Source organism: Sarcophilus harrisii, chromosome 6, assembly GCF_902635505.1.
Source record: "Sarcophilus harrisii chromosome 6, mSarHar1.11, whole genome shotgun sequence".
Taxonomy (NCBI): domain Eukaryota; kingdom Metazoa; phylum Chordata; class Mammalia; order Dasyuromorphia; family Dasyuridae; genus Sarcophilus; species Sarcophilus harrisii.
In genome coordinates this window covers 35,869,161-35,895,291 of record NC_045431.1, presented here as the reverse complement: position 1 = coordinate 35,895,291, position 26,131 = coordinate 35,869,161, and the positions used below count along the sequence as shown (strand labels likewise).

The window sequence follows — 26,131 nt, the reverse complement described above, 5'->3', positions numbered from 1 at the left end:
AAGTCATGATTCATACAGAGTCTCATAACTGAATGTGGAGATTGCAAAATTGTGATTATCAGTAAATGTTTGAATTGTTTAACTACTTTACATACCTATATACCCTGTAAAAATTTCTTGGATGAAACGGTGGAAAACATTTAAGAAACCCTGTTGTTTTTTATCTGAACTGAATATCTAAGATAAATGAAATGGGAAAAATACTAGAAGCAATTCCAATAACTACAGTAATAAAGCAAAGTTCTACTTTCTTAGCTTTTGCTGTATGACAGAGTTTAAGAAATAAGGTAGCAATAGCAAGAAGAGACAGGCAAGATGGGCAAAAATGACACTAAAATGTCATTTTAGTTATTTGCCGACATGACAAATTATATACAAGACTTCAGTGGTTTCAGCAATATAATAGTATACAAAATAAATCCACAAAAAGCAAGAACATTTCTATATAACAGTAACAAAATACAAGCGGAAAGAGTGAAAAAGAAATTTGCATTCAAAATAAATATGCATAAATATCTAGAAGTCAATCCATCAAAGCACTATCATGACCAGTACAGACAGAATTGTAAATTATTCTCCAAAGAAATAAAAGATGATAAATAACTAAAAGAAAATTCAGTGCTCAAGTTTGGGCCATATCAGTATAATAAAACATGATAACTACCTAAATTAGATTACAGATTCAATGCTATCCCTAATTATCCAAAGAATGCTTTATCAAACTAGTCAAAAAAAACAAATTTTATTAGGAGGAAGCTTCAAGAAAAAAAAAATAATAAAAAACCCATAAAAATGAACAGAGAATAAATAGCACATCCAGCTCAAATTATACTATAAAGTACTAATAATCAAAATACTTGGTATTGGTTTAAAAAAAAAAGTAGATTATTAGAATGGATCCGATAGGAAGTCTCAGAAACAATGAAACCTAAGTGACCCAGTATTCAAGGAATCCAAGAATGCAAATTACCTGTAGAAGGTATTTCTATTTCACAAGACTTCCTGGGGAAACTGGAAAGCAATTTGGCAGAAATTAAGATTAGAAAAAGACCTTATACCACACATTACAAATTCAAAATTGACATTGGCCCAAATATTAAAGAGCACATCTAGGAAAAAAAGTCAAAGAAAACCAGATCAAATGCTTTCTATGGTTATAGATAAAGAATAACAAAACAAGTAACAAAGGTGATATCTCCCTCTCTCACCCACACCCAAAAAAACAACCCATGGAGAACTTAATTTACATGACACTGAAGATGTTTTGCATACACAAAAGAATTCCAATTAGCATAAGAAAAGAAATGGGCACCAAGTATCACAGATAAAGATATTAGTCAAGATACAAACAAAACACAAATATTTAACATTGTCCCCAAAAGATAAAGGGTCAGAAGACAAGACTAAACAATTCTCAAAAGAAAATTGCTAGTACATCTTTTTTTTTTTTAAAGTAGCAATTATACGTGGCCATCTTCAGCAATGAGATGAACCAAATCAGTTCCAATAGAGTAGTAATGAATTGAACCAGCTACACCCAGTGAAAGAACTCTGGGAGATAACTATGAACCCCTACATAGAATTCCCAATCCCTATATTTTTGTCCGCCTGCATTTTTGATTTCCTCCAAGGCTAATTGTACACTATTTCAAAGTCCAATTCTTTTTGTACAGCAAAATAACTATTTGGACATGTATGCTTATATTATATTTAATTTATACTTTAACATATTTAACATGTATTGGTCAATCTGGGGGAGGGGGAGGGCAGCAAAATAACTATTTGGACATGTATGCTTATATTGTATTTAATTTATACTTTAACATATTTAACATGTATTGGTCAATCTGAAAGGAGGGGAAAAATTGGAACAAAAGGTTGGGCAATTGTCAATGGTATAAAATTATGCATGCAAATAACTTGTAAATAAAAAGCTATAACTAAAAAAAAAACATTGTCCACAATAATAAAAAAAAAAAATTAAAGTAGCAATTATTTGAAAAAATGCTCGAAAATGCTAATAGGAGAAACATAAATCAAAATGCATTTGAGGTTTTACTTCATAATAAACAAATTGGCAAAAATGACAAAAGATGAGAACAATCAGTATTGAAGGGGTCATGGAAAATGGGGCATTTTAAAGACAATTAGTATAGTTATGAACTGATCTAACCATTCAAGAAAATAATTTGATTGTGTGAAAAAAGTAACAAAAAAATGTCCAGCGAGCTTAGTGCTAGGTATATACCTCAAAGGACCAATTTTTTTTTTAAGTCCCATATGCTGGGACTTAGCTAGCTAAAGAAACTATGGTACATGAATATTATTCGTTCCATAAGAAACAATGAATATAAAGAATAAAAAAGAGTCAGGAGATACAGAAATTGGTGCCGTGAAACCAGGGAGGTCATCAGGGGACTAAAGGCAAGGCTTAAAGGACTTCAGGTTACTTAAGTACATAAGATAACAGTGCTTGAGAGGCAGGGTAATGGGCAGGCCAGTGGAATCTTTGCAAATGGTGACAGGGCAATGAGTTAGCTAAGCCCAATGGTCCTCTACCTTAACAGAAAGGATGGAGTAAACATCCATCTTAGTCAGACTCCTCATAAGAGTTTAAGTAGCCACTTGATGGGGGTATCCTTTGATGACCAAGGACAGGGGTGGAGGGAGCAGAAGGAGGGAAGGGAAGGGTCTGACTGTCCACAAACAGCACAGAACATCCACCCAACTGTACACTGGGATCAAGCATTCTTTATCCATTTCTCTATATGGATAATTAGGCTAAACTTTTAGAGCAGGTGTTCTTTCCTTGGGTCTGTGAATCTGTTTTAGTTCTTTTAAAATATTTTGATGATGGTATTTCAACATAACAGATTTCCTTTGTGATCCTATGTGTTTTATTTTATACTTTTAAAAACATTATTTTGATGTGTCTGTAAGTTTCAAAGACTATCAAATGAATTTGTGACCAAAAAAAATTTTTTTTTAAGAACCTACCCTTTAGAGTGATTCTAGATCTCACTTAGGTCATACAATGATGTGACATTTGATGCAATCAGCTTCATGCCCATCTGTGACAAGTAGCAAATGAAACTTACCTATATATCTATATCTATCTGGAATTTTTACTGAATTTGGATGCATGTCCATGCACTTGACCTGTGATAGTAGCGAGCCCCTTTGAAGAGGGGTTCTCTCCAAATATGCCCATTTTATACTTCTGTATCTCTCGAGGAATGCTGTTTAGTTTTGACATATGTATAGGGGAGACCTTGTTAGAGGACCACCTTTAGGAAGAGGTGGTTTGGAACTGATGCTGAGTGAAATGAGCAGGACCAGATCATCATTATATACTTCAACAACAATACTATATGATGACCAGTTCTGATGGACCTGGCCATCCTCAGCAATGAGATCAACCAAATCATTTCCAATGGAGCAGTAATGAACTGAACCAGCTACGCCCAGAGAAAGAACTCTGTGATGACTAAAAGCCATTACATTGAATTCCCAATCCCTATATTTATACCCACCTGCATTTTTGATTTCCTTCACAAGCTAATTGTACAATATTTCAGAGTCTGATTCTTTTTGTACAGCAAAATAACGGTTTGGTCATGTATACTTATTGTGTATCTAATTTATATTTTAATATATTTAACATCTACTGGTTATCCTGCCATCTGGGGGAGGGGGTGGGGAGTAAGAGGTGAAAAATTGGAACAAGAGGTTTGGCAACTGTTAATGCTGTAAAGTTACCCATGCATATATCCTGTAAATAAAAGGCTATTAAATAAAAAAATAAAAAAAAAAAAAAAAAAGGAAGAGGTGGTTTGTCCTTCCAAGTTACACAGATCGCTATTGCAGTCTCTACATCTTTCAGTTGATTTTAATATGATGAACAGATGGATGCAATGAAAGATGCTCACAAAAGCCTTCCTGTTCCCTAATGCTCTCCAGTGTGACCTTGCTGATTACCTTCCTCTGCTCACCCCCTCCTCCCCTCAAGACTCACAAGGCCACATCAGCAAATCCCTCTCAGTACCCCAGGGAAAGTGCCCATCTGCACAGGAGGAGGAGATCCCCAACCAAGAGACTAAGATTTAGCAAAGGGTTTGGCATTGAACGCTTAATAGGTACTTTTTCATCTGCTCACCTCTACATAAGTAACAAAAAAATCACTTTAGTCTTTGGCCTATACATGATGAAGAATTTCCCTAGTGATGCAGGTGAACCTCCAGACACATTTAGGGACTGCGCCCAGTCAGTGAGCACCAGAGCCGAGGCTTGAGTCCAGGGCCTCAGGGCTGGCTCTTCATCTCCTTCTCCATGTTGCTTTCCCAAATTTCATAAAGCTAAGACATCAAAAATCAATCAAACAAAAACAAAAAAGAAAAAATAGAAGAATGGAAAAACAATTGACCTAGAAAACAGATCTAGGAGAGACAATCTAAGGATTATTGGCATTCCTGAAAACCACAATGGAAAAAAGAGCCCAGACATCATCTTTTAGGAAATCATCAAGGAAAACTGCCTTGATGTCCCAGAACCAGAAGCTAAAATAGCCATTCAAAGAATTCACTGACCATCACTTGAAAGAGACCCCAAAATGAAAATTCCAAGGAATGTCGTGACTAGATTTCAGAATTATTGGACCAAGAAAAAAATATTGCAAGCAGCCAGAAAGAAACAATTCAAATACTGAGGACCTAGCAGCTTCCACCTTAAAGGATCAAAAGGAATCTGATATTCTGAAAGCCAAAGGAACTTGGATTACAGCCAAGAATCAAAAAGCAGACTAAACACAAGCTCACCCTGAACTCCAGGTAGTTCATTAGAACTCCAGAACAGCCTGAACTCCAGGTAAAGCAGCAGCTCTAAGACCACTGTGAGAGCAGAGGAAAGGCCAGAAAAGGGGAGTTTAGCCTAAGGGAAGGTAAGAAACAAGCTCTGGGGGAAGCACTAGGCAGGAGCCTGGGCTGACAGGGCAAACCTGGAGCATGCTCTGTCTGACCCAGGGGGCCAGCTGCAGTCCAGGCCTAGGAAGCGGTCCAGGAGTAAGCTAAAGTCTGTGATGGGGAAGAAGGGTGCCAGCCGTGGAGAGAAGGGCTTAGGAAGCAAGATGGAAAACTTGGAGCCTGAGGCATCATCTGCCCACTCTGCCCTCCCCCATCCTCCTCATCCCAAAGCTACCTCTAGCAGCCAGAGAGGAGTCAACTTCCCATAGTTACTATGGTGGAGAGAAGATCTGGGTTAATACTCAGAAGACAGTGAAGTGATAAACACCATTCTAACTGGTTAAAAGTCCCAAAATAGTTATTGGAAAAACTTTTATTTCAAATATCAAATAAGAAAGAAGAAAACTTCAGGAAAAATGAATAATCAAATAAGAAAATGAGTTGGGGAATGACTAAACAAAGCTGTGGATATGACTGATGGAAGAAATGATGAGCTGGTTGATTTTTTTAAAAAGATGGAAAGACTGGCACAAAATAATGAATGTGCAGATTACCTGTGCATAGTAATAACAATACTGTTCTAAGAACAACTGAATCATTTTGAGAATTATAAATACTCAAAACCACTACAAAAGACCTTGAAAGAAGATACTGTCCACATCCAGGAAAAGAACTAATACACAAAAGTATAATATAGTCTTACACATAAATACATTTTTGTATCTATGTGGTAGTCTTCCCAAAATCAGAGAGGGGGAGGAGGAGGAAAAATGTACAGCAAATTTAGAAGGAAGCAGAACAATTCAAGGTAGCTTTGAAAATGATGTGTACTATTTGTTACATAATTTTCAAAAAAAAAAAAAAAAGGTAAATGTGTCAAATGGAAATTCATGGTTTTCTATCAAATCCACTTTTTATGCTGTGCTGTGTGCACTGAAATGTTCTTTTTGTATTTTAAGTTTGAAGTGAATAAAAATTTTAAAAACAAAGCTCATAAAATAGGTATATAAATAGGTAGTTACTAATTTCCTATTTCTACTTCCATTTTAAAATAAAAATTAAGTCCAAAATTATTTCTACATGTTTAGCATCTTCCCCTTCCTCAGAAATTCAACTTTTAACACCCAAACAAAATTATGCTGCCTCTAGCATGGACTTCCTCTGTGTATGTTTGCTATAAGTCAGTTACTTTTGCTATCGTCATTTTCTTCCACACTATCTACAATTTCTCTATTAGCACTACCATGGCTGAGATGTTAAGAGCAAAAATGTTGTAGTGGTTCCACTCTCACAGAATCACAGAATTTGAGATTTGGAAGTAATTCATTGGTTATTCAATCCAATCCATACATAAGAGGCACTCCTAAAGGGATCTGTACCACTTCCAAGGGAAGTCTACTCCACTTCTGGACAGCACAATTAGGAAGTTTTTCTTAACGTCCGATGTGGAATCTAAATTGTCTCTTTGCAATTTCTACACAAGATGATTTTAAGCATACTGGAGCTAAAAATAACAAATCAAACCTCCCTTCTACACAATCCTTCAACTACTTGGAAAAAAGTGAACATCTCCACAAATCTCCTCTAGACTAAACTCGGTCAATTTCTTGATCCAAATCACACATTCAAACTCAGAGCACTTCCTGATCTTCCCTTCTTCCCCAACAAATCAATGTTCTTTTTAAAATATGGTTCTCAGAACCAGCAGGTCCAGAGGAAGACGAGGAAAATATAATACAAAAAGACTCTCTACTTTCAAGTTCTCTTAATGCCATGCAATATTGCATTAGCTCTTCTGGCTGCCTCCTACTGAGCTTGTACTCTACCCAAACCCAAGATCTTGTTCACAACAATTACTATCTGACCATGCTTTCCTCATTTCATAATATGGAAGGGTCATTTTCCCGTACCCAAGTAGACGATTTTTTTTTTTATTTCTACTGAATTTCAGTCTTATTAAATCCAGTCTATTGCTTTAGCCTGTCAAGATCCTATTGGATCCTGACTCTGTGATGTAATGTATTGGCTTTTTTTTTTAAGTTTGTGTCATCTGCAAATTCAATGAATATAGTAATAATATAATAGCTAACATTTACAGAATGCTCATTATATGCCAAGCACTTTAGACATACAGCAATCCTGGGTGGCAGATGCTATTATTATCCTCATTCACATTTGAGGAAATTGAAGCAGCCAGAGGTTAAGTGACTTGTTCGGTCACACACTCTACCTTTCTTCTAGGTGCCTCTAATGCCATCTCTGCTTTTATTGATGACATTATTCAGGTCATTGACCAAAACGTTTAACAGCTCAGAGCCAACACAGATCCAGGGCCTATTTGACTGAAGCACTCTTGTCACTCTGGCATTAAAACTTTAACAGTCATTCAATCAGTCCATCTAATTCTCTATTTGAAACTATTCATCTTCTCTATAAAAAGAGTATGACCTACTTTATCAGAAGCTGTGCTAGATCTAGTAGATAAAATTATATTCACAGCATTCCCCTCATCCATATTTATTTAGTAATTCTTTCAAAAACAGAAATGGGGTTAGGCTGCAATGGCCTGATCTTGTTAAAGCCTTTCTGGCTTTTAGTAATCACCACTTCCATTTCTACATATTCAACACTCTCCTTAATGTTTTAGAGGTCTCTCAGGAATTAAAGTCAAGGTCAATGACTTACAGATTGTACATTCTGTTCTAAGATATTTATTTTTTGAAAAATGGAACATTTGCCTTTTACCAATCTTTTATCACCTCTCCCATTTTTCAGATATAACTGACAGTGGCTCAGCAATTACATCTGCCAGTTTTTTCAGTACTGATGAATATAGTAAGCCAGATGACATAAATTCTTCAAGGTCAAGTAGGCGCTCTTATTACAGTCTTGTTATCTTGGGTGGCTGATAATCATTAAGTTTAGGAATAGGTACTAGATAAAAAGTTTATTATTAAAAAAAAAAAACAAAAAAAAAAAACTTTTCAAATCTTTTCCATCATTGTTTATCCTTTCAATATCATCCTTTAAATCTCCTCAGGATGACATTGCTTAGTTAGACCTCTTACTGAGTCTTTTAAAAATTTCTTTTTCACATTAATACTTCTGAATGTCTTATGAGAAGATGCTATTTATTAATAATACCACCACCCGTCTCCATAATGTTGCAAACAGAGGACTGAGAACATTGCTCATCTATTCTAGTCCTCCAAAAGCACAAAGTGCATGGCCAGGGCCACTCAAAATCTTTCCAGAGCAATAGACTTCCTATTCTTCCCACACCACATAGTCTCTGTTCCAGTCAGGCCTACCTGGACATTTTCGTTTGCATATGGCCTTCTCGGTCTTTTCCCACCTCCCTTCCACCTCCAATTTTATCTCTAAGTTGTCTCCCCCTGTTAGAACATTAGCTCCCAGAGGGCAGGGGTTGCCTGGTTGGCTGGCATTTGGGTCCTCAGCACCAACCTCAGCACATACCGTTTACAGTCATTTGTTCCAGTCTCTGTGCCTTTCTTAATAACACTTTAGGGTGAATTCTCTTTTGTCTATTTCCACTTAATGCCACCTATTCAAGGAGGTTTTCAAATACTTCAGGCCAAACTAATCTCTCTCCCTTTTCTAAACACCCAATGCACTTCCTAGAGCAGCCACAAGAATGTAGTTGAGCATTTAACCATCCTCTTCATTTTTTCATTATGTGCTGGTGTTATCTTCACAACTAACAATATATATTCCATTAAAGGAATATATTACATAGTACTTTTATGACAGAACTATTGGGAAAAAGAAAAAAGAAAATTTAAGGGAATTTTAAAACTGTAAAATATAATCAGTAATGATAAAAATTATTTAGTACAGATTAACAAATAGATATGATCAGAAACCATCCAACATATTAGCATAATATATATAAGCCAAAAGATAAAACTGGATAAAGACTCTATTCCTGAAAAAACAGAAATAGAAAACAGTCTTGTAGCTATTAGGTTTAGATCATTTTGTACCTCTAAATCAATCCCCCACATCCTACCCCTCCAAAATTTTTGCACATAAACAATCACCATCACTTTAAATACTAAGTATTAGATGAAAAATGACTTCTAAAATTATGACAAGATTTATTAACAAGGTATAAGAAAAGGAGAGTTAATTTTATTATATTTGTTAATACAACATTAGCTAAAATCCCCAAGTCCTGAAATATCATCAGGAAATTATTATGCTTATTAAGCTACAAAATTTGTCTCTTTATTAACCCTTCAGCAAGAACTGTAAGAAAACCTTGTTTTAATAACACTGTGATCTTTTCAGTCACTATAATCATTACTTAAAATGTAGTAAAAAACTTGACTTACATCTGTACCAAAAGCTCTCTCGATTACATTCAGCAAAGACTTTTCTTTCTTCTTCTGTTGGTATGTAATCCATTCCAATGTCTATTTATCAAAATTTAAAAAACAATCAAAAAACCTACAAGATTGTAAAATGATATCTCAAGACTATTTTAATTTGCATTTCTCTCTGATCAGTAAGAATTTAGAACATTTTTTCATAACAGCAATACTTTAAGAACAACTCAGTCATTTTGACTATTATAAATATCCCAAACAATTAAAAAGGATATGTGAAGGAAGATGTTGTCTGTACCCAGAGAGGGAACTGATAGATGTATGTATAGAGTGATTTTACACTTAACACACACACACACACACACACAAATTTTGGGGGCAGGAGGGGAAAAGGGAAGAAAAAGAGGAGAAAAGAAATTTACATGACAACTTTGTAATATAATTTAAAAAGTTGTACATGATACAGTTGCAGTTTTACACATAATCATCTTTTTAAATTCTACTATGTTATGGAAAGTCTTGTTTGATTTTATAAATTGAAAATAAAATGAAGAATTATAATGAGACCGAATAAGAAAACTGGAAAGTGGACAAAAGGGTGAAAACTGCTCTATAAAATATTGTACTAAAAATTACTTTATTAAAAAAAAACCTCTAAATTTTAATAATATTCATTCTTTTGTAACTCAACTAAAAATTCTCAACTTCAAACAAACTTCTATTTCAAATGTCTTAACCTTACTATCACTCAAGTCAAAGAAAAGTTAACTACAGAAAGTTTTACATTTACAAATATTTAATAAATATTTACTGGGGAGTGGTGGTGAGACTTCTGCATTCTGCTCTGTCCCAAAATCAGTCCTTCCATTCATCTTGCCTGTTGGGAGAGAATTGTATTATAATTAAAGAATACCACAAATATTGAAACTGATTTTATTTACATGACATCATAAAAACTACCAGAATGGGTAAAAAAAAAAAGTATAGTTTGTTGAATAAAATGACGTTATTCCTTTATTAAAATACTATGTGTTTAAAATGACATCAAAGATAAAGTCTTGCAACTTCACCAATATTTGCCATCTCTGTTGCCTTTGCAATTGTGCAAAACCAGAGAATGTTTACATTGCTAGAGTTGATTTCACTTATTTTTTTTTACTTTTTTTCACTAAGCTATGGAGAGAATAAAGTCAATTCTGAAGTAGAAGATTTGAAAATGACAAATTCAAATTCATCCCAACTCCTCGGAAATATTGGTCCTAGCCGCAATCTGAAAGGCAGCTAGATGGTTCAGTGGGTAGAGTGCTGGGCCTAGCGTCCGGAAGACAAGAGACAGGTAATCAATCTGATACCTTTCCAAGAAACTCCCAGACAATATCAGCATGTTATGCTGGTGGTGGGGTATCACAAAGAGTAGGATCGGACTGAATAAGAAGCAATCTTAGACTCAGGTTATCTAACTCTTCACTTCATTAATGAAAAAACTGACTCAGAAGTACAAAGTGACCTGCCCAGAGAGACTAAAAGGGAAAATAAAGGAGCCCTTAAACTGTAATGTAAAGCAATATAACATTCAAAAATATTTGGTGCTGTTAATAAAGAACATGGATGACCAAAGGAACAGATTATATAGGTGAGACCCAGATGTCATCCAAAATAGTAGGCAAGTATTTGATAAACTGAAGGATACAACTTCTAAAATATGGACTCCATTTTTCTATGGAAAAACATAAACCACTCTGGCAGAATTAGGTTTAGATCACCTTACAACTCTCTTTTCAATTTTTAAAAGTTTTTGCATACAAAATATCAGCATCACTTTTAATAGTAGGAGAAATGGGATTTCCAACTAAAATTATGCCAAAACTAAACTTATAATTTATGCCCATTTTTAATCGAAGAACCTTTACTCAATTTCTTCAATTTCCAAATCTACTGTATTTTTTCTCTATACAAAAAGCAGGTGGGATCATAAAATAATGACCAAAAAAAAAGAATGCAATAGAAATCTATCATTACATCCTATGCCTTCCAGAAAGACCTTGCTTTTCCACAGGAAGATGCTGAAGGAACCTTCTCCCGTTAGATGTAGAAAACCATTTTTTTAAAAAGTTGGCCAACGCACGGAAAGCTGGGCTGGGAGTTGTTAACAACTCAAGCCCAATTGCTAATTGACACAAAGCGCAGGTAAATAACCTCCGGACGCCCTAGAGCGGAAGGGCAGGTGCAGTCCCACATTTGCAGAAATCAGATCATAAAATCTGAGGCTTAAGAAATAAACCGCAGAAAATAAAAGTAAAAAAAGCTGACGGCCTGATGGACCTTCGGGGTCCCCCGGCATTGTGAGCACCCGGAGGCCCTTCAGGGAGCATCTGCTGCTACCACCTCCTTAGACCCCCAAAAGGAAGGCAGTAATAGCGGGGCTGAAACATTTGTCCTCTAAAATGCGGGAAACAAAGGGGATAATTATACGAGCGACTAAGAAGGACGCAAGGAGAGGAAACAAAGCACGCGAGTCACTCCGCCCCGCCCCCACCCCGGACCCCCAGGACTCCCCCTCTCCCCCCCCCCACGCCACCCTCAGCAGGCACAGAGCTCCCGGACCCCGGCCGCCACCCAAGCCCCGCCGTCCGGCCAATGAATGGAAGGCGGAGTAAGAGGCCAGCTTCTCCGGACGGGCCCGGGGGTCCCAGCAAGGTCCCTCACCCACCTCCCGGTGGCGGCGGCAGCAGAGAGGGGCAGCAACGGAGCACGCCAGCCCCCCCAGGAGGGAGGGGCGAGGGGGGTGGGGGAAACGACTTGGGGGGGGCGGGGCCGGCACGCGCGGCGCAGGAGCGAAAGCAGAGGGAGGCCCCGGAGACTGGTCGCAAGGGGCGGGGTGGGCCCTCAGCGTTTAAGCTGAAGGACTATCACCCGGATGCTTTCGAGATCAGGGAAGAGGAAATGATCTCAGGATTTTTTCGCCAATCACGGCTTCCTTTGGGCAGTCACGCGCCAACACTCGCCGGTTTTTATTGGGCATGCCCTTTAGTCCCGCCTTCTTCTCCTTTCCCTCTCGCCCTTCCCGAGCCTCCCTTCGCTGCGCCTGCGCACGGCGCTTCGGGGTCGGCCCCTCCCAGCCTCCCAGTTTGAATTGAACTTTTGCCCTTTGTGACCCTTCTCCCAAACCCAGCGCCAGAGATTCTGGAACTTTCCTGAGCACTTTGCACGGGGACTCCCAAGGTCGGGGAGGAAGACGAGGGGCGCTGCTTTGGAAGGAGCCAGTGCTGCCTTTCTCAGACAGTGCTCTGTATGCCCCCTAAAGCAGGTTCCCTGCCACAGCCTAGCCTTTGCACGCACCCCTCCGACCCAGGGACACGTGGGCAGAGTATGGGTCACGTGGGCGGTGCCAGAGCCCCCAGTCTCTGATGACTGAATCAGTGACCGTTGTAAGTAGGAGGATCCAACCAATGGGATCCCCAAGGCCCCTCTGTTTCTTAATTAGGTGAGGAGACTGCAGGATTGTTTCCCTGGGCATTTCTTGAGTACCTACTATGTGCTTGATTGCGTGCCTTGCAGAAACAGAAACCTACTATGTGCTTAATAGCGTGCCTTGGAGAAACAGAAACCGGGGTCCCTTTCTATTTCTTAACTATATTATGAAACTTGCTGGTTCATTCTGTGGTCATTTAGTAAGGACCTACTATGTGCTTAATAGCGTGCCTTGGAGAAACAGAAACCTATTATGTGCTTAATAGTGTGCCTTGGAGAAACAGAAGCCGGGGTCCCTTCTATTTCTTAACTATATTATGAAACTTGCTGTTTCATTCTGTGGTCATTTATTAAGGACCTACTATGTGCTTAATAGCAGTGCCTTGGAGAAACAGAAACCTATTATGTGCTTAATAGTGTGCCTTGGAGAAACAGAAACCAGGGTCCCTTCTATTTCTTAACTATATTATGAAACTTAATGGTTCATTCTATGGTCATTTATTAAGGACCTACTATGTGCTTAATAGCAGTGCCTTGGAGAAACAGAAACCTATTATGTGCTTAATAGTGTGCCTTGGAGAAACAGAAACCAGGGTCCCTTCTATTTCTTAACTATATTATGAAACTTGCTGGTTCATTCTGTGGTCATTTATTAAGGACCTACTATGTGCTTAATAGCGTGCCTTGGAGAAACAGAAACCTATTATGTGCTTAATAGTGTGCCTTGGAGAAACAGAAACCAGGGTCCCTTCTATTTCTTAACTATATTATGAAACTTCCTGGTTCATTCTGTGGTCATTTATTAAGGACCTACTATGTGCTTAATAGCATGCCTTGGAGAAACAGAAACCTATTATGTGCTTAATAGTGTGCCTTGGAGAAACAGAAACCAGGGTCCCTTCTATTTCTTAACTATATTATGAAACTTGCTGTTTCATTCTGTGGTCATTTATTAAGGACCTACTATGTGCTTAATAGCGTGCCTTGGAGAAACAGAAACTGTGGTCCCTTCTATTTCTTAACTATATTATGAAACTTGCTGGTTCATTCTGTGGTCATTTATTAAGGACCTACTATGTGCTTAATAGTGTGCCTTGGAGAAACAGAAACCAGGGTCCCTTCTATTTCTTAACTATATTATGAAACTTGCTGGTTCATTCTGTGGTCATTTATTAAGGACCTACTATGGGCTTAATAGTGTGCCTTGGAGAAACAGAAACCGTGGTCCCTTCTATTTCTTAACTATATTATGAAACTTGCTGTTTCATTCTGTGGTCATTTATTAAGGACCTACTATGTGCTTAATAGCATGCCTTGGAGAAACAGAAACGTGGTCCCTTCTATTTCTTAATTATATTATGAAACTTGCTGATTAATTCTGTGGTCATTTATTAAGGACCTACTATGCACTTAATAATAGCGTGCCTTGGAGAAACAGAAACCATGGTCCCTTCTATTTCTTAATTATATTATGAAACTTAATGGTTCATTCTATGGTCATTTATTAAGGACCTACTATGCGCTTAATAGCGTGCCTTGAAGAAACAGAAAACAGGGTCCCTTCTATTTCTTAATTATATTATGAAACTTGCTGATTCATTCTGTGGTCATTTATTAAGGACCAACTATCCGCTTAATAATGTGCATTAGAGAAATAGAAACCAAGCAATTATTAGGGAAGCAAAAGTATGGGCCTTAAATTGCTCTCTCAAATTAAAAAAAAATTAGTCTATATTATACACATAATGTAATCTATATACACAGATATACAAAATAATTTAATTTGTGATGTTTTCATTGCATTAGTTTTACCCCCCTTATTTCCTCACATTGGTTGCATAGATGTATATTTTCCTTTGTGTTGTCATGTAGCTAATGCGCCTTATCAAGAGGATAAATAGATTTCTGGAATATTTTTCAACCTTCTTCAAAAAAATTAATTCCTCGGAAGGAAGGAGGAGATTGGAGTGCCTAAGCTTTTTTTCTGCTCTCCATAGAAAGGGGATACCAAGACTAGAAATATATCTCTCTGACCTCCTCCCCTAAGTTTTTGCTAGTCTAGAGAAGGTAATTTTTAGGTTCAAGCCTAGTTACTATCATTTGACAGGGAAGGTGTTCCCTATACTTCATCTGAAGGCTTAACTTTTTTTTTTTTTAATCAAACTTATTTTTTTTAACCAAAAAAAAAAAAAAATCACAAATCGTGAATAAAACCCCATTTACCCAAGGTAACAAAAAACAGAAATAAGAGAAGTTGTACAGATTAGAATATATCAGATGATACACAGAGTGAGTTAAGATCTTCCTCTGGGAATGATATGGCTCAACCAAAAGAGTCCTCTGTATTACCCAAAAGGAAAAGCACCACATTCTTTAATGTGGCCTGCTTGACATTAAAGACATATTGAGCTACTGGCTCTTCTACATGTTGGCTTTTTCCCAGAGTCTTTCTTTCCCTCCAGGGCCCTCTCACTGAACAGAGCCTGGGATGGTATGTGGTCCTCTCTTGAAGCCAGATGCTGAAGACAAAGGCTTTCTTCTACCCCAAATTCTCACCAGCTCTGCTCCTGACAAAGGTATGAAACATAGTATTTTGAAAAATAAAAAGCTATCATATGTATATTTTTATAAAGAAAGAAAATCTATCGGGTTTGACTCAGGCTATATCATACTTAACCTCTGGACGTTTCCTTGTTGGATTTGTTTCCTTTCTCCTTTGGATTTGCTGTTTTTGTTTTCTTTTTAGAATTAGATTGATGAATTTCTAGCTCTTTTGAGGTTCTATGAAGGTCTGTTTTGGCTTATACAAAACCACTCACTCAGGCTTCCTTCCTGGAGTTCTTTCCTTTATTCTAAATACCCCAAGCATTGCTGGACTATTCTCTCCAAATCTACCTCCACTCTCTTTTGCAGATCCCTATTCCCGGGAAATCCATAAACTTCCACTTGCTAGGGGATGTTTATTTGAATTATACTAAGAGAAAGGATCTCAGAGGCACAGGGTAGGGATCCGCCTGCAACTTCAGAGAATTCTAACCACTCCCTCTCTCTGTATTCAGACTGTGTCATGTGGAACCTGATGCAAAGAATGGTAATCTCAGATACTGGCTTTTTCTACAATGGGGTGGGGGCAAATGGTCAAGTTGGGGAAAGGAGCCAGTCCTTGGAGCCTTCTCCCTCTCATCCACTCCCCAAATTGAAGAAAACAAAACTTTGGGGACAAAATTGCATAATTAAAAAAAAATCTACAATGGCCGTATCTATAAATATCTCTATCTTAAATCTGTCACCTCCATGTTCAAAGGTTGAGAGCATGCTTCAGCATCTGTCCTCTGGGATTATGGCATTGCATTGCTCAAAATACTTGAGTTTTTCAAAATTGTTTGTCTTTACCGTGTTGTTGTTATTGTATAAATTGTTCTCCTAGTTTTGTCTACTTTCCTCTCAATTCATTCATATAAATATTACCAGTAGGTTCCTTGAATAGATCCCCTTCGTCATTTCTGATGGTGTGATAATATTTCCATTTTATTCGCATACTGCAATTTGTTCAGACACTCCTCGGTTGATTGATTCATTCATATTTTTCAGTGCTGCTGCAAAATGTAAATATTTTTGTACATATGGATCTTTTTCCTTTTCCTTTGATATCTTGGGCTTAGCTGGTATAGCTGTATCAAAAGGTATACACAGCTTAATGTCTTTGGAGATACAGTTTCAAATTGCTTTCCAGAATGGCTGAACCAATTCACAACTCAAGTCAATTCTAGGCAAGTCAGCAAGGATGTAATAAGAGCTTACTGTTTGTCAGGCACTGTGCTAAGCACTGGGAACACACAAGTAAAAAGAAAGGTAATTCCTTCATTACTTCAGTGACCTTACATTGTAATGGGAAGACAGCAAAAAAGAAACTGAAAAGTGGGAGTAGGAGAAGATACCTGAGCCAGGGCCTGAGGGAGAAAAATTTGGAGAGTCTGAAGAGTAGCCTACTAGAGGATTGAAGGAATGGATGTGGGCACTTTCTTATAATGGAGGTTCTGTGAGGAACTGACCTATCAGAAGAAGGGTGGAGGTGTCTTCCAGGATGAGAAAGCCACAGAATGGAGGAAATTTGGCTGAGAAAACTATGGAGAATAAATAGCTGAGGAAGAAATCAGGATTCCTAGGGAGAGGACTGGAAAGGAATATGAAGTTCCGTTAGTAATTCAGTGAATCTATATTCTCCAATGCCCTCCAAAATTTTGATTTTTGGTCTTCTCTGATCATCTGATCATTATGAGGTGGAACAGAAATGCCAGATTTATGATTTGCTTCTGTAAACAGCCCAGAAAAATCCTCAGTGTAGATCGAACTGGATTAAAATGTCATTGAGAAATGTTTCACAAAATAAAAATACATAATACAACACAGAAATTTTTGATTTATGGTTTTCCAAGTCAATTTTCAGCTCATAGGATTCCTATTTGAATTTGATACTAACGCAGAACTTCTGGGTTGGTTAAATTTTTATCTCACTAATAATTAGTGATTTGAAGCATTTTTATATAGTTGTTGGTAGTTTGGATTTCTTCTTTGAAAAAAATATTAAAATATTTAAAACATGTTAAACTTATGTTAAATAATATACGTTAAAATATTTTTAAAATTCCATCATAACAATTCTCCCTGTATGTTGTAGCCATTGTGGTTCTTTGTATTACTGCAGAATCTGACAACTGTAAGAAGTTTCAGAGGCATTGAGTTCAGCCAGTGTCTAAATAGGATTCCTTCTACAGTATCATTGAAAAATGATCATCTAGACTCTTCCTGAATACTTACCTCTAATTATATTGGGTGTTCTTGGCCTTTTGTTTCAATTGACCCATTTGGCAGTCTCAGACTAATGCTTTTAAGTAATTAAGGGAAATTTCTAATTTCATTTAGTGGTTAATGAACTAAAATTATAACATTTTTTTCTTCTCTATGTTCATGGATCTCCTAGAACTCTGGTAATTCCTGAAGAAGCCTGTTCTGCTTTTGGACAACTTCAGTTGTTTGGAAGTTTTTCTGAGTATGCCATCCCAGCAGCCCTTTCATCCAGGGCATCTCCTAATTCTCACTGGTTTTAGGAAATGAGAGTTCCTCCTCTTAATTCCTCCAGGAAGAAGGTGCTGCCCTGGAAGATGATTGATAATGGCAGCAGTACAAAGCTAGTTTAAGTCTAATGTTAAGCTTTTCCAAAAATGGGTCAAGCTGGTGGATACCTCATGTAGGAGACAACACATTCTAGAGATGAACAGCACCAAATGAACATTTATGTAGTGAGGATCGATTAGTGAGACTAGTTTTGGGGTTTCCCAAATGCTTTTATGGAACAAAAATTCTCTGCTTTCATCTCCCTCCTGTCTTTTGTCCATCCTAATAGAGAATGGGAGCAGGAGGAGGGGGAAAGGGAAAAGAAATCCCTTGTTAGCTGCAGATTGAATAGCTAGCATTAGGCTTGTAATCTCTTTAAGTGATATTTTTGGGTTTCCCTATTATGTGTTTAAACTGTATTATAACCAGATAGCTAAGCCAGTTCCATTTGTTAATATATAAACAGGGAGATTGCAAAGGAAGGGGAACAAACTGAAAGGGTGGAGATATAATTATTAAAGTTTTTATCAACACAATGTAGATTTGAGGGGCCCAGCACAAATATGAGCCACATATTTAATACAGATGAGTTTTGAGAGTGAACATAATCCTTTCCTAAACCACACTGGTCTTGAGGCAGAAAAGTATAATGCCAGTCATCCCAAGTTCATGTCCAAAGATAGCATCTGCTAGATTGGATTCCTAGGACTATTCTTCTCCTTACCACTCAGCTAGGTGCAACATTTAGCTTAGATTCTGTGAGACTCGAATCCTTGTGGATTGAGCTCTTAGGCCAGATTGGAGACTCCATGTCCTGATTTAGAACTGAAGAACAAACAAAAAGACTAAAGATTCAGCTTCCTTTTTGTTGTTGTTATCACTTGGCTTCAGGAGGGGAAAGAACCCTAAGAACTACTCATCCCCTTTCCATATGGTATGAGTGAAAGAGTAAATTTCTCCCCAAAATGGGAGTGCAGCAGAAGTTGAGGGAAGGCAGGCCACTTGAAGAGATCCCAATGACTTTGGTTATATAACCATTGGGAAAATTGGCTGCTCCCAACCATTAGTTGTCTGCATATAAGTCATAAGTCAGCACAGAACACTGACTTGTGCTCCAGTCTCTGAAGCAGCTCCTTATTTTACAGATGTTTCATGGGGATGACATCTTAAGAGTTCTGAACATGAACAAAACCCTCATGACACCTTCAACTATTTCACAGAATCAGAGAATTTGGGAGTTGTAAGGGACCTCAATACCTATATAATCCAAGCAAGTAGGAACTCACGAAATCCTGAGACAATCCATTCAACTTGGTAAAACATTTGAAGCATAATCTACCCATTGATTCACCCCGCCCTGGGTCTTTTCTTCTGTAGGTTAAATATTCCCCGTTCCTTCATCTGATTCTTACATAGTACTGTCTCTAGTCTCATCTCTGATTGCTTTCCACGCTTTGTTAATCCTGAAAGACATTAGCCAGAATGCAACACGTTTCAGATATAATTTGACAAAGGCAAAAATACATTCAAACTAGCACTTCCCTTACCTCAGGCTCTAAGCTTCTTTTAACATATCCTAATATCACATTAGCTCTTTTGGCTGCTCTGTTATACTTTTGGGTTATAATACTCTTATGGTCCATGGAAAGACCCCCTTATTTGCCTAAATCTCTAGTCCTGCCATGCCTAGGAGTGCCTTTTTCACACCTAACAAATGTAGGCCTTTAAACGTTACAAAACCTTTTGCATATATCATTTCATTTCATCATTATAATAATGTGAGATTTATATTACAGATATTACCCTTATCTATGCTCTGCAGATGAGAAAACTGAATCTCAAAAACATTAAGTGCCTTGTAGGAGACCAGAATCCTACGCCTTATTTTCAGTTCAAGTCCAGATCCTCTCCACTGAGCCATGCTACCATAAATTTTTGTCAAGCCTATTTTCATTCTCTTTTTGTGTAATACTAGAACTCTGTGCTACAGATAGGATCTACTCATTACAGTGGATTAAAAAAAGGGGAAGCGAGAGAGGGAAAGAATTTGGAACTCAAAGTTTTAAAAACAAATGTTAGAAATTGTTTTTATGTGTAACTGGGGGGAAATAAAATGCTAAAAAACAAAACAAACGAACAAACAAAAAAACCCCTCACATTATATAGGAACTCCCCACCTCTCCCCTAGGTGCGTAAGGCATCCCTACTTCTCCCATAGCTTGTCTCTAATCTGATTTCATACTATCAGAATTTAGATTTGTCTGCTATCTCCTGATTTCTTTCACTTAGGTAACTCAGTTAATGTGCAATATACTTCTTATACTCACAACTCTAGCTCCTGAATCCCCATCCAGTGTATTTTTTTTAATCTATACAACCTACCACTCATGCTTATGATATTTTAGATTTAAAAAACAATCATTTAATTAAAGAAAAGAAATAATGCTATCATAGCTATTAATATACATATATAAATGGCAAAATATATTCCAATATATATAAATCCAGGAGAAGGCACATAATTTATAGGTATCTGGTAGGGAAACACATGAGGAAAGAAAAACATATTTAAGATAACTCACAACTCTACTGTAGGCTTCATCGCTTTATGGGTCCATTTTGAAACTTTTGCAGTATGGTGCATTTGTTCATCGACTGACTGTTGATCTTCATTATTCTTCAACTAGGAGAAATCCTCTCCTCTTCTATTTTCAACCATATTCTTTATAGACTTTCATTTAGAGTCTGCCCATAGAGATGCCCATCAATGAGGGAATGGCTAAAGAAGTTACGGTATGTGAAAGTAATGGAGTGTTATTGTTCTATAAGAAATTATGAACAGGTTGATTTCAGAAAAGCCTGGAAAACCTTATGAACTGATGCTGAACAGTGAACAGAGCCAGAAAAATACTGTATACAGCAACAGCAAGGTTGTATGATGACCAGCCTTGATATTTGATAGACTTAGCTCTTATCAGCAATTCAGTCATCCAAGGCAGTTTCAATAAACTTTGGCTGGAAAATGCCATCTGTATTCAGAGAGAAAACTATGAAAAGTGAATATGGATCAAAGCATCCTGTTTTTACCACTTTTTCCCTTTTGTGGTTTTTTTCCCTTTCTCATAATTTTCCCCTTTTGTTCTGATTTTTCTATCCCAACATGACTCATAGGAAAATATGTAAAAAAAAAGAATGTGTATGTATATGTATAACCTAAATAAATAAATGGGGAAAAAGCCTTTTTTTTTTTTTTTAACCATCACCCTTAAGGTTTTTAGAAAGAGATAACTATTAATGTGAGTAATAATTCTCTTCAAGCGAGAGCCTGACAAACTTCATCAAATGGGTTATTCATGGACTATGTAGACCAGTCCATGTAGTCATTTATCCATGATTCTGCACTGTCCAGAGGGGTGTTCAACAGGACTCCAGATCACTAAATAGTAAAGTAACTGGAAACCACCAATTTGCCCTCCATACCCTCCATCCCTCAATACTTTTTTCCTTTTCAAACCAGGGAGAGCTTTTATAAAAAGCTATGCTTTTATCCAATACTGACTTTCTGCAGGGTAGTAGCTTATCCTTGGAGATTTTGCCCAGTGAAATCAATTCCTCCTCCAGCCATTCAGGAATCACCCTGCTGAAACCTTTCTTTGGCTGATGGCTTCTAACTGCCAGGCTTCTAAAAAGAATATTTGCAGTCTCCTTGATACATTTGCAGTTCTTTTCTCCTTTCACTGGAGTGTTCAGTGGCTTGAATGAAAGATTCCTGATTCCCAGTGAGTCAGCACTTAAAAAGTCAAAACTCCCCAAATTTCTCCAGATTAATAGTCCTCATTTAATTATACCTCAATCTTCAAATGCTTGCATAATTCTTATTATGCTGTAATTTTACCCCCGTTATCAATATAATTATGTTTTTTTTTCTTTTTATATATATATAGCTTTTTATTTACAAGATATATGCATGGGTAATTTTTCAGCATTGACCCTTGCAAAACTTTCTGTTCCAACTTTTCCCCTCCTTCCCCTTACCACCTCCTCCAGATGGCAGGCAGACCAATACATGTTAAATATGTTAAAGTATATGTTAAATACAATACAATATAATTATCTTTTAATGTATGCATGTATATATTCTGTAGCAAGTAATATTGACTTATTCACATACCTCAGAATAATGATGGACAACACTTGTCATTACAAAATTATAAAAATCAAAACCATATCTTAAACATGTAAAAAGAGATCATAGAAACCACAGTTTCTAGGTACTAGGTACAGTTTAGCAGGCTCTACAACAATGAATTTTTAATCTTACTGATATCATGTCCCTGAGTGGTACATCAGTGCCCCCAAAATAAAGTCCATTAAGAGCAGGTGACTGTAGAAGCCACTGCAGAGACAGTGGACATTAATGGGGAAATGGCTGCAGAGAGATGAGGAAATGGAGTCCCCTAAATGTGGTAACAGTTTCAGGGAACATGACCCTGAACGAGAAAATGCTGAGTGTGATCTCTATTAGGGCGCCAGGTCTTGGAGCCCAGCAGAAAATTCTATTGCAGACAAACTTTATGAGGACTCTACAGTGGAAGAAAAAGCCTTTTTGGGCCAAGAGTCAGGAGTGGCTCCTTTGCCCCATGTTCTCCCCACACACATCTCACTCAGCCCCGGGACCTTGGCCATCCCAAGGGAGAGAGGGCCCCCTATTTGGGAGAAGTAACTGCTCTTGCTGTGTTGTTGTTGTTCAGTCTGACTGTGTGATTCCATTTGGGAATTTCCTTCTCCAGCTCGTTTTTTCAGCTGAGGAAATGGAGGCACATAGTTAAAGGACTTGTCCAGGTCACCCAGCTGGTCAGGCTCTGAAGCCAGTTTGAAGGTAGGATGAGTCTCCCTAACTCCCGGCCTGCACTCTGTGCACTGTGGCGCCCACTACCAGCCCTTGGTTCTTGTTACAAATTCTCAGTCCATCCCTTTTCTAAAAACTAATGGAGTTCATCTGGTTGATTATTAATGGAGAGCATGCTGATGGGGGCTATGGGTCTATCCTGTTTGAAACTCAAGCTCCTCTGTGTTATCTTTAAAATCTTAAAATGAATAGGAATCAACCAGTCTGGGGATGCCATCATGTGAATGTGAGTGCTGATTAGGGGAACGAGGCCAGAGGAGGGTTACATATGGTGTTATTATGAGTCATTTATACACTAGACAAGCGTGCTTCATAGTCTCTCTCTCTATTTTTTTAAGGGCAGAACTACAAGAAGATTATGTAGACATGCTGGGGGAAACCCTAAATTGTTCCCTGCATAGTCAGCACCCTACTGTTTCTCTGTTATTCATGTAAATAAAAAGCAGGGGTTCTTTACTTGGGGTTTGTAACTATTTTGAAAATAAATTTTTGATGACTACATTTTAATATAATGGATTTCCTTTGTAAATCAACATATTTTATTATATATATTTAAAAAGCATATTTCTGAGAATCATAGGATTCATTCTAATGCCCAAAAGATTTATGAAACAGAACCAATACCTCTATTTCATAAAATGGAAATGAATGAGTGTGTGTGTGTGTGTGTGTGTGTGTGTGTATTCCTAGGGGTAATGTTTGTAGGAGAGAGTGACACAAAGCAGGAATCTAGGGATTATAAAAATGCTGGAAAAATCAGAGGAGAGAGAGAGGTGAACAATTGGCAAAAATCTGACCAGTTATCCACATCTTTAGGAACTAGTTTAGTTCCAAGTTCACTTTTGTTGAACTCTGGAACCCTACAATATTTGCTTGTTTATCTTCTTTTGTATAAGAGGCTTCTCAAGCAATAAGGGGCCTACATTTGGGGGTTTATGTGAATTTGAGAAGAATTAGTTCAAGAAGTTTTGAGGAGACCCCATTTATAATGAGGGGAGTTTTTTGAAGATAATGCCATCAGTGGATAGCTTTGAAGAAAGAAAAGAGAGGTAGCCATGCAGATAATGTGGCCTAGAATTTCAATTTAGAACTAGTGTTGGCCATACATAACAAATAGCTTGTCCAGATTCCTAGTTAAGATTCAGAACTGAAGTTTTACAATGGCTGCTTTCTAAGGGACTTCCTTAAGGGATTTCTAATGGATTTCTAGAGATTAAATAAACCAGTTCTCAATCCTGCCATTTGGTACTTGAACTCAGCTATATAGTTTTTTTTTAAATATCTTCAAAAATCTCTGTTCCATCTTCTATCCCCAAATGCTGGATTGCTAAATCAATCTAGGATCATTATGGTTACTACCAGATCAGCATAACCAAATGTTTGCTATGAATTAGAGACCAAATAATCTTTTCTTCATTTCGAGGTGATTTCCTGGTTTTCCAGAGAACTCGCTCACTGCCCTGTTGTTGGAGATAATTTCTGAATTTTTTTTCTTCTGACAGTTTAATTTTCAGCACAGAAGTGACAAATAATTCAACCTGAGGTGACCCTTGTTTTAGTTCCCCACCTCCTTACTGTCAGTCAACCAGAGAACCATCTGCTTCACCTTAGATATCAAATGAGACCTTGTACATCAGCTGTGCCTTTTCTAGTATCAGTTACAAAACCCACTTAACTTGGTAGAATGGATTAGGGCAATTGAAGTGTAACTGCACGTAGCTGCTTTTAGAAGCTGTGTCTTACATGTCAACCCATGCTTTTTCAGGACCAAGTCCTTAAAGTGAAAAATGGATTCTTTTGGAATGACTGTTAATGTCTTACTATTTTCCTCTCTGGAAATAAAACGGTACAAATATGGACATGATTATTCAATCCATAGGGATTCAAAAATTCATGTCATTTTTTATAAATGTCTGTTTAAAATTTTGTCCCTTCCCTTCTCATAACAATGTAAAAATAAGGAAAATCATATCAGTTATGTTTTGTCTCATGCGGAAATGAGTTTTGTTGTCTGCAAAAGATGTTTAGAAGCCTGTATTCATAGAACAATGTGAATTATTTATGGCTCCAAGCCAGCATCCCCCCATTGACCTCAAAATGGCAAAATGACAAATATGTCCTGAGCCATTTTTGGGGAAATGAGTACTTTCACACATTTATAAAAAGGGACATTTTAAAAATCAGTCTCAGATGTTGTTAGTGCCTATTTACTATATATACTTCAGCAATTTGATGGATTCTTAATTTCATTTATGTGGTACTCCCTCACAACTCAAGCACCCTGTGTGAATTGTCTCTTTCTTTCCAATGGGTCAAGGGTCTTCCTTGAAGTCTCTTGATATTATATAGGAACCAGTGTAGCTTGGAAGGTATCCATTAGTAATTCCTTACTCTTGCTATGTGGGAAGTCCATCTCTTTGATCATGTGTTTTATGTAGCTTCTTTTGAAGAATGCTTCTCTGGTAATATGCTACTTATGCTAACCATGAATCTCTAGTCTACATTACCCTTTGAGTGACTGTGAATTGTTAAAAATATATTTATTTATCCCCCCAATTCCATATTAAAACAATTTTTAAACATTTTTTTTTAAGTTTTGAGTTTCAAATTCTGAGCCTCCCTTTTTACCTCCCCTATCTCCTCCCTGAGATGGTAAGCAATCAGATATAGATTATAAATTTGCAATCCTATAAAACATTTGCATATTAGTCATTATTATAAAAGAAAAATGAAAGAAAGAACATGAAAAAGATAGAATGCTTCAGTCTAGAGTCAAACAATATTTATTCTTTCTCTGGAGGCAGACAATATGTTTCATCATTAGTCCTTTGGAATTTTCTTGGATCATTATATTGCTGAGAAGAGCTAAATCATTCACAGTTCTTCATTGAGCAGTGTTGCTGTTACTTTGTATAATGTTCTCCTGGTTCTGTTCATTTTACATTGTATTAATTTGTTTAAATCTTTCCAGGTTTTTCTGAAATCGTCCTGCTTGTCATTTCTTATAGAACAACAATATTCTATTACAATCATATATTTCAGCTTGTTTAGCCATCCCCAATTGATGAACAGTCTTTTGATTTCTTAACCACCAGAAAAAAAGCTGCTATAAATATTTTTGTACAAATAAGTCCTTTCTCCTTTTTTTGTATGTTCAAAATGCCACCAAGAGTGTATTAATGAATGAGTGAGAATTTTAATATCCCATATTATCATATGCTATAATTTTTAACATAGAGCATCACCAGAAGAATATTAGTATTAAAAAAAATCCTTTTTTCCAAGGAGGAAATATTATGAAATATCTCTATAATATTCTGTAATAATAC

The 26,131-nt window shown here is 37.1% G+C and overlaps 1 protein-coding gene across 1 annotated transcript in view; it reads right to left on the bottom strand.

The window, feature by feature from the left end:
* Positions 1 to 12,119, bottom strand: part of OCIAD1 (OCIA domain containing 1) — a 39,477-nt gene extending 27,358 nt beyond the window's left edge. Inside the window, exons 1-3 of the mRNA XM_031943886.1 lie at positions 12,018 to 12,119; positions 10,119 to 10,184; positions 9,314 to 9,394 (exon numbers count right to left, since the gene is read on the bottom strand). Coding sequence (XP_031799746.1) covers positions 9,314 to 9,394; positions 10,119 to 10,179 — 142 coding nt within the window. The 5' untranslated portion in view covers positions 10,180 to 10,184; positions 12,018 to 12,119. The remainder of the gene's footprint in view (positions 1 to 9,313; positions 9,395 to 10,118; positions 10,185 to 12,017) is intronic.
* Positions 12,120 to 26,131: the final 14,012 nt, after the last annotated feature.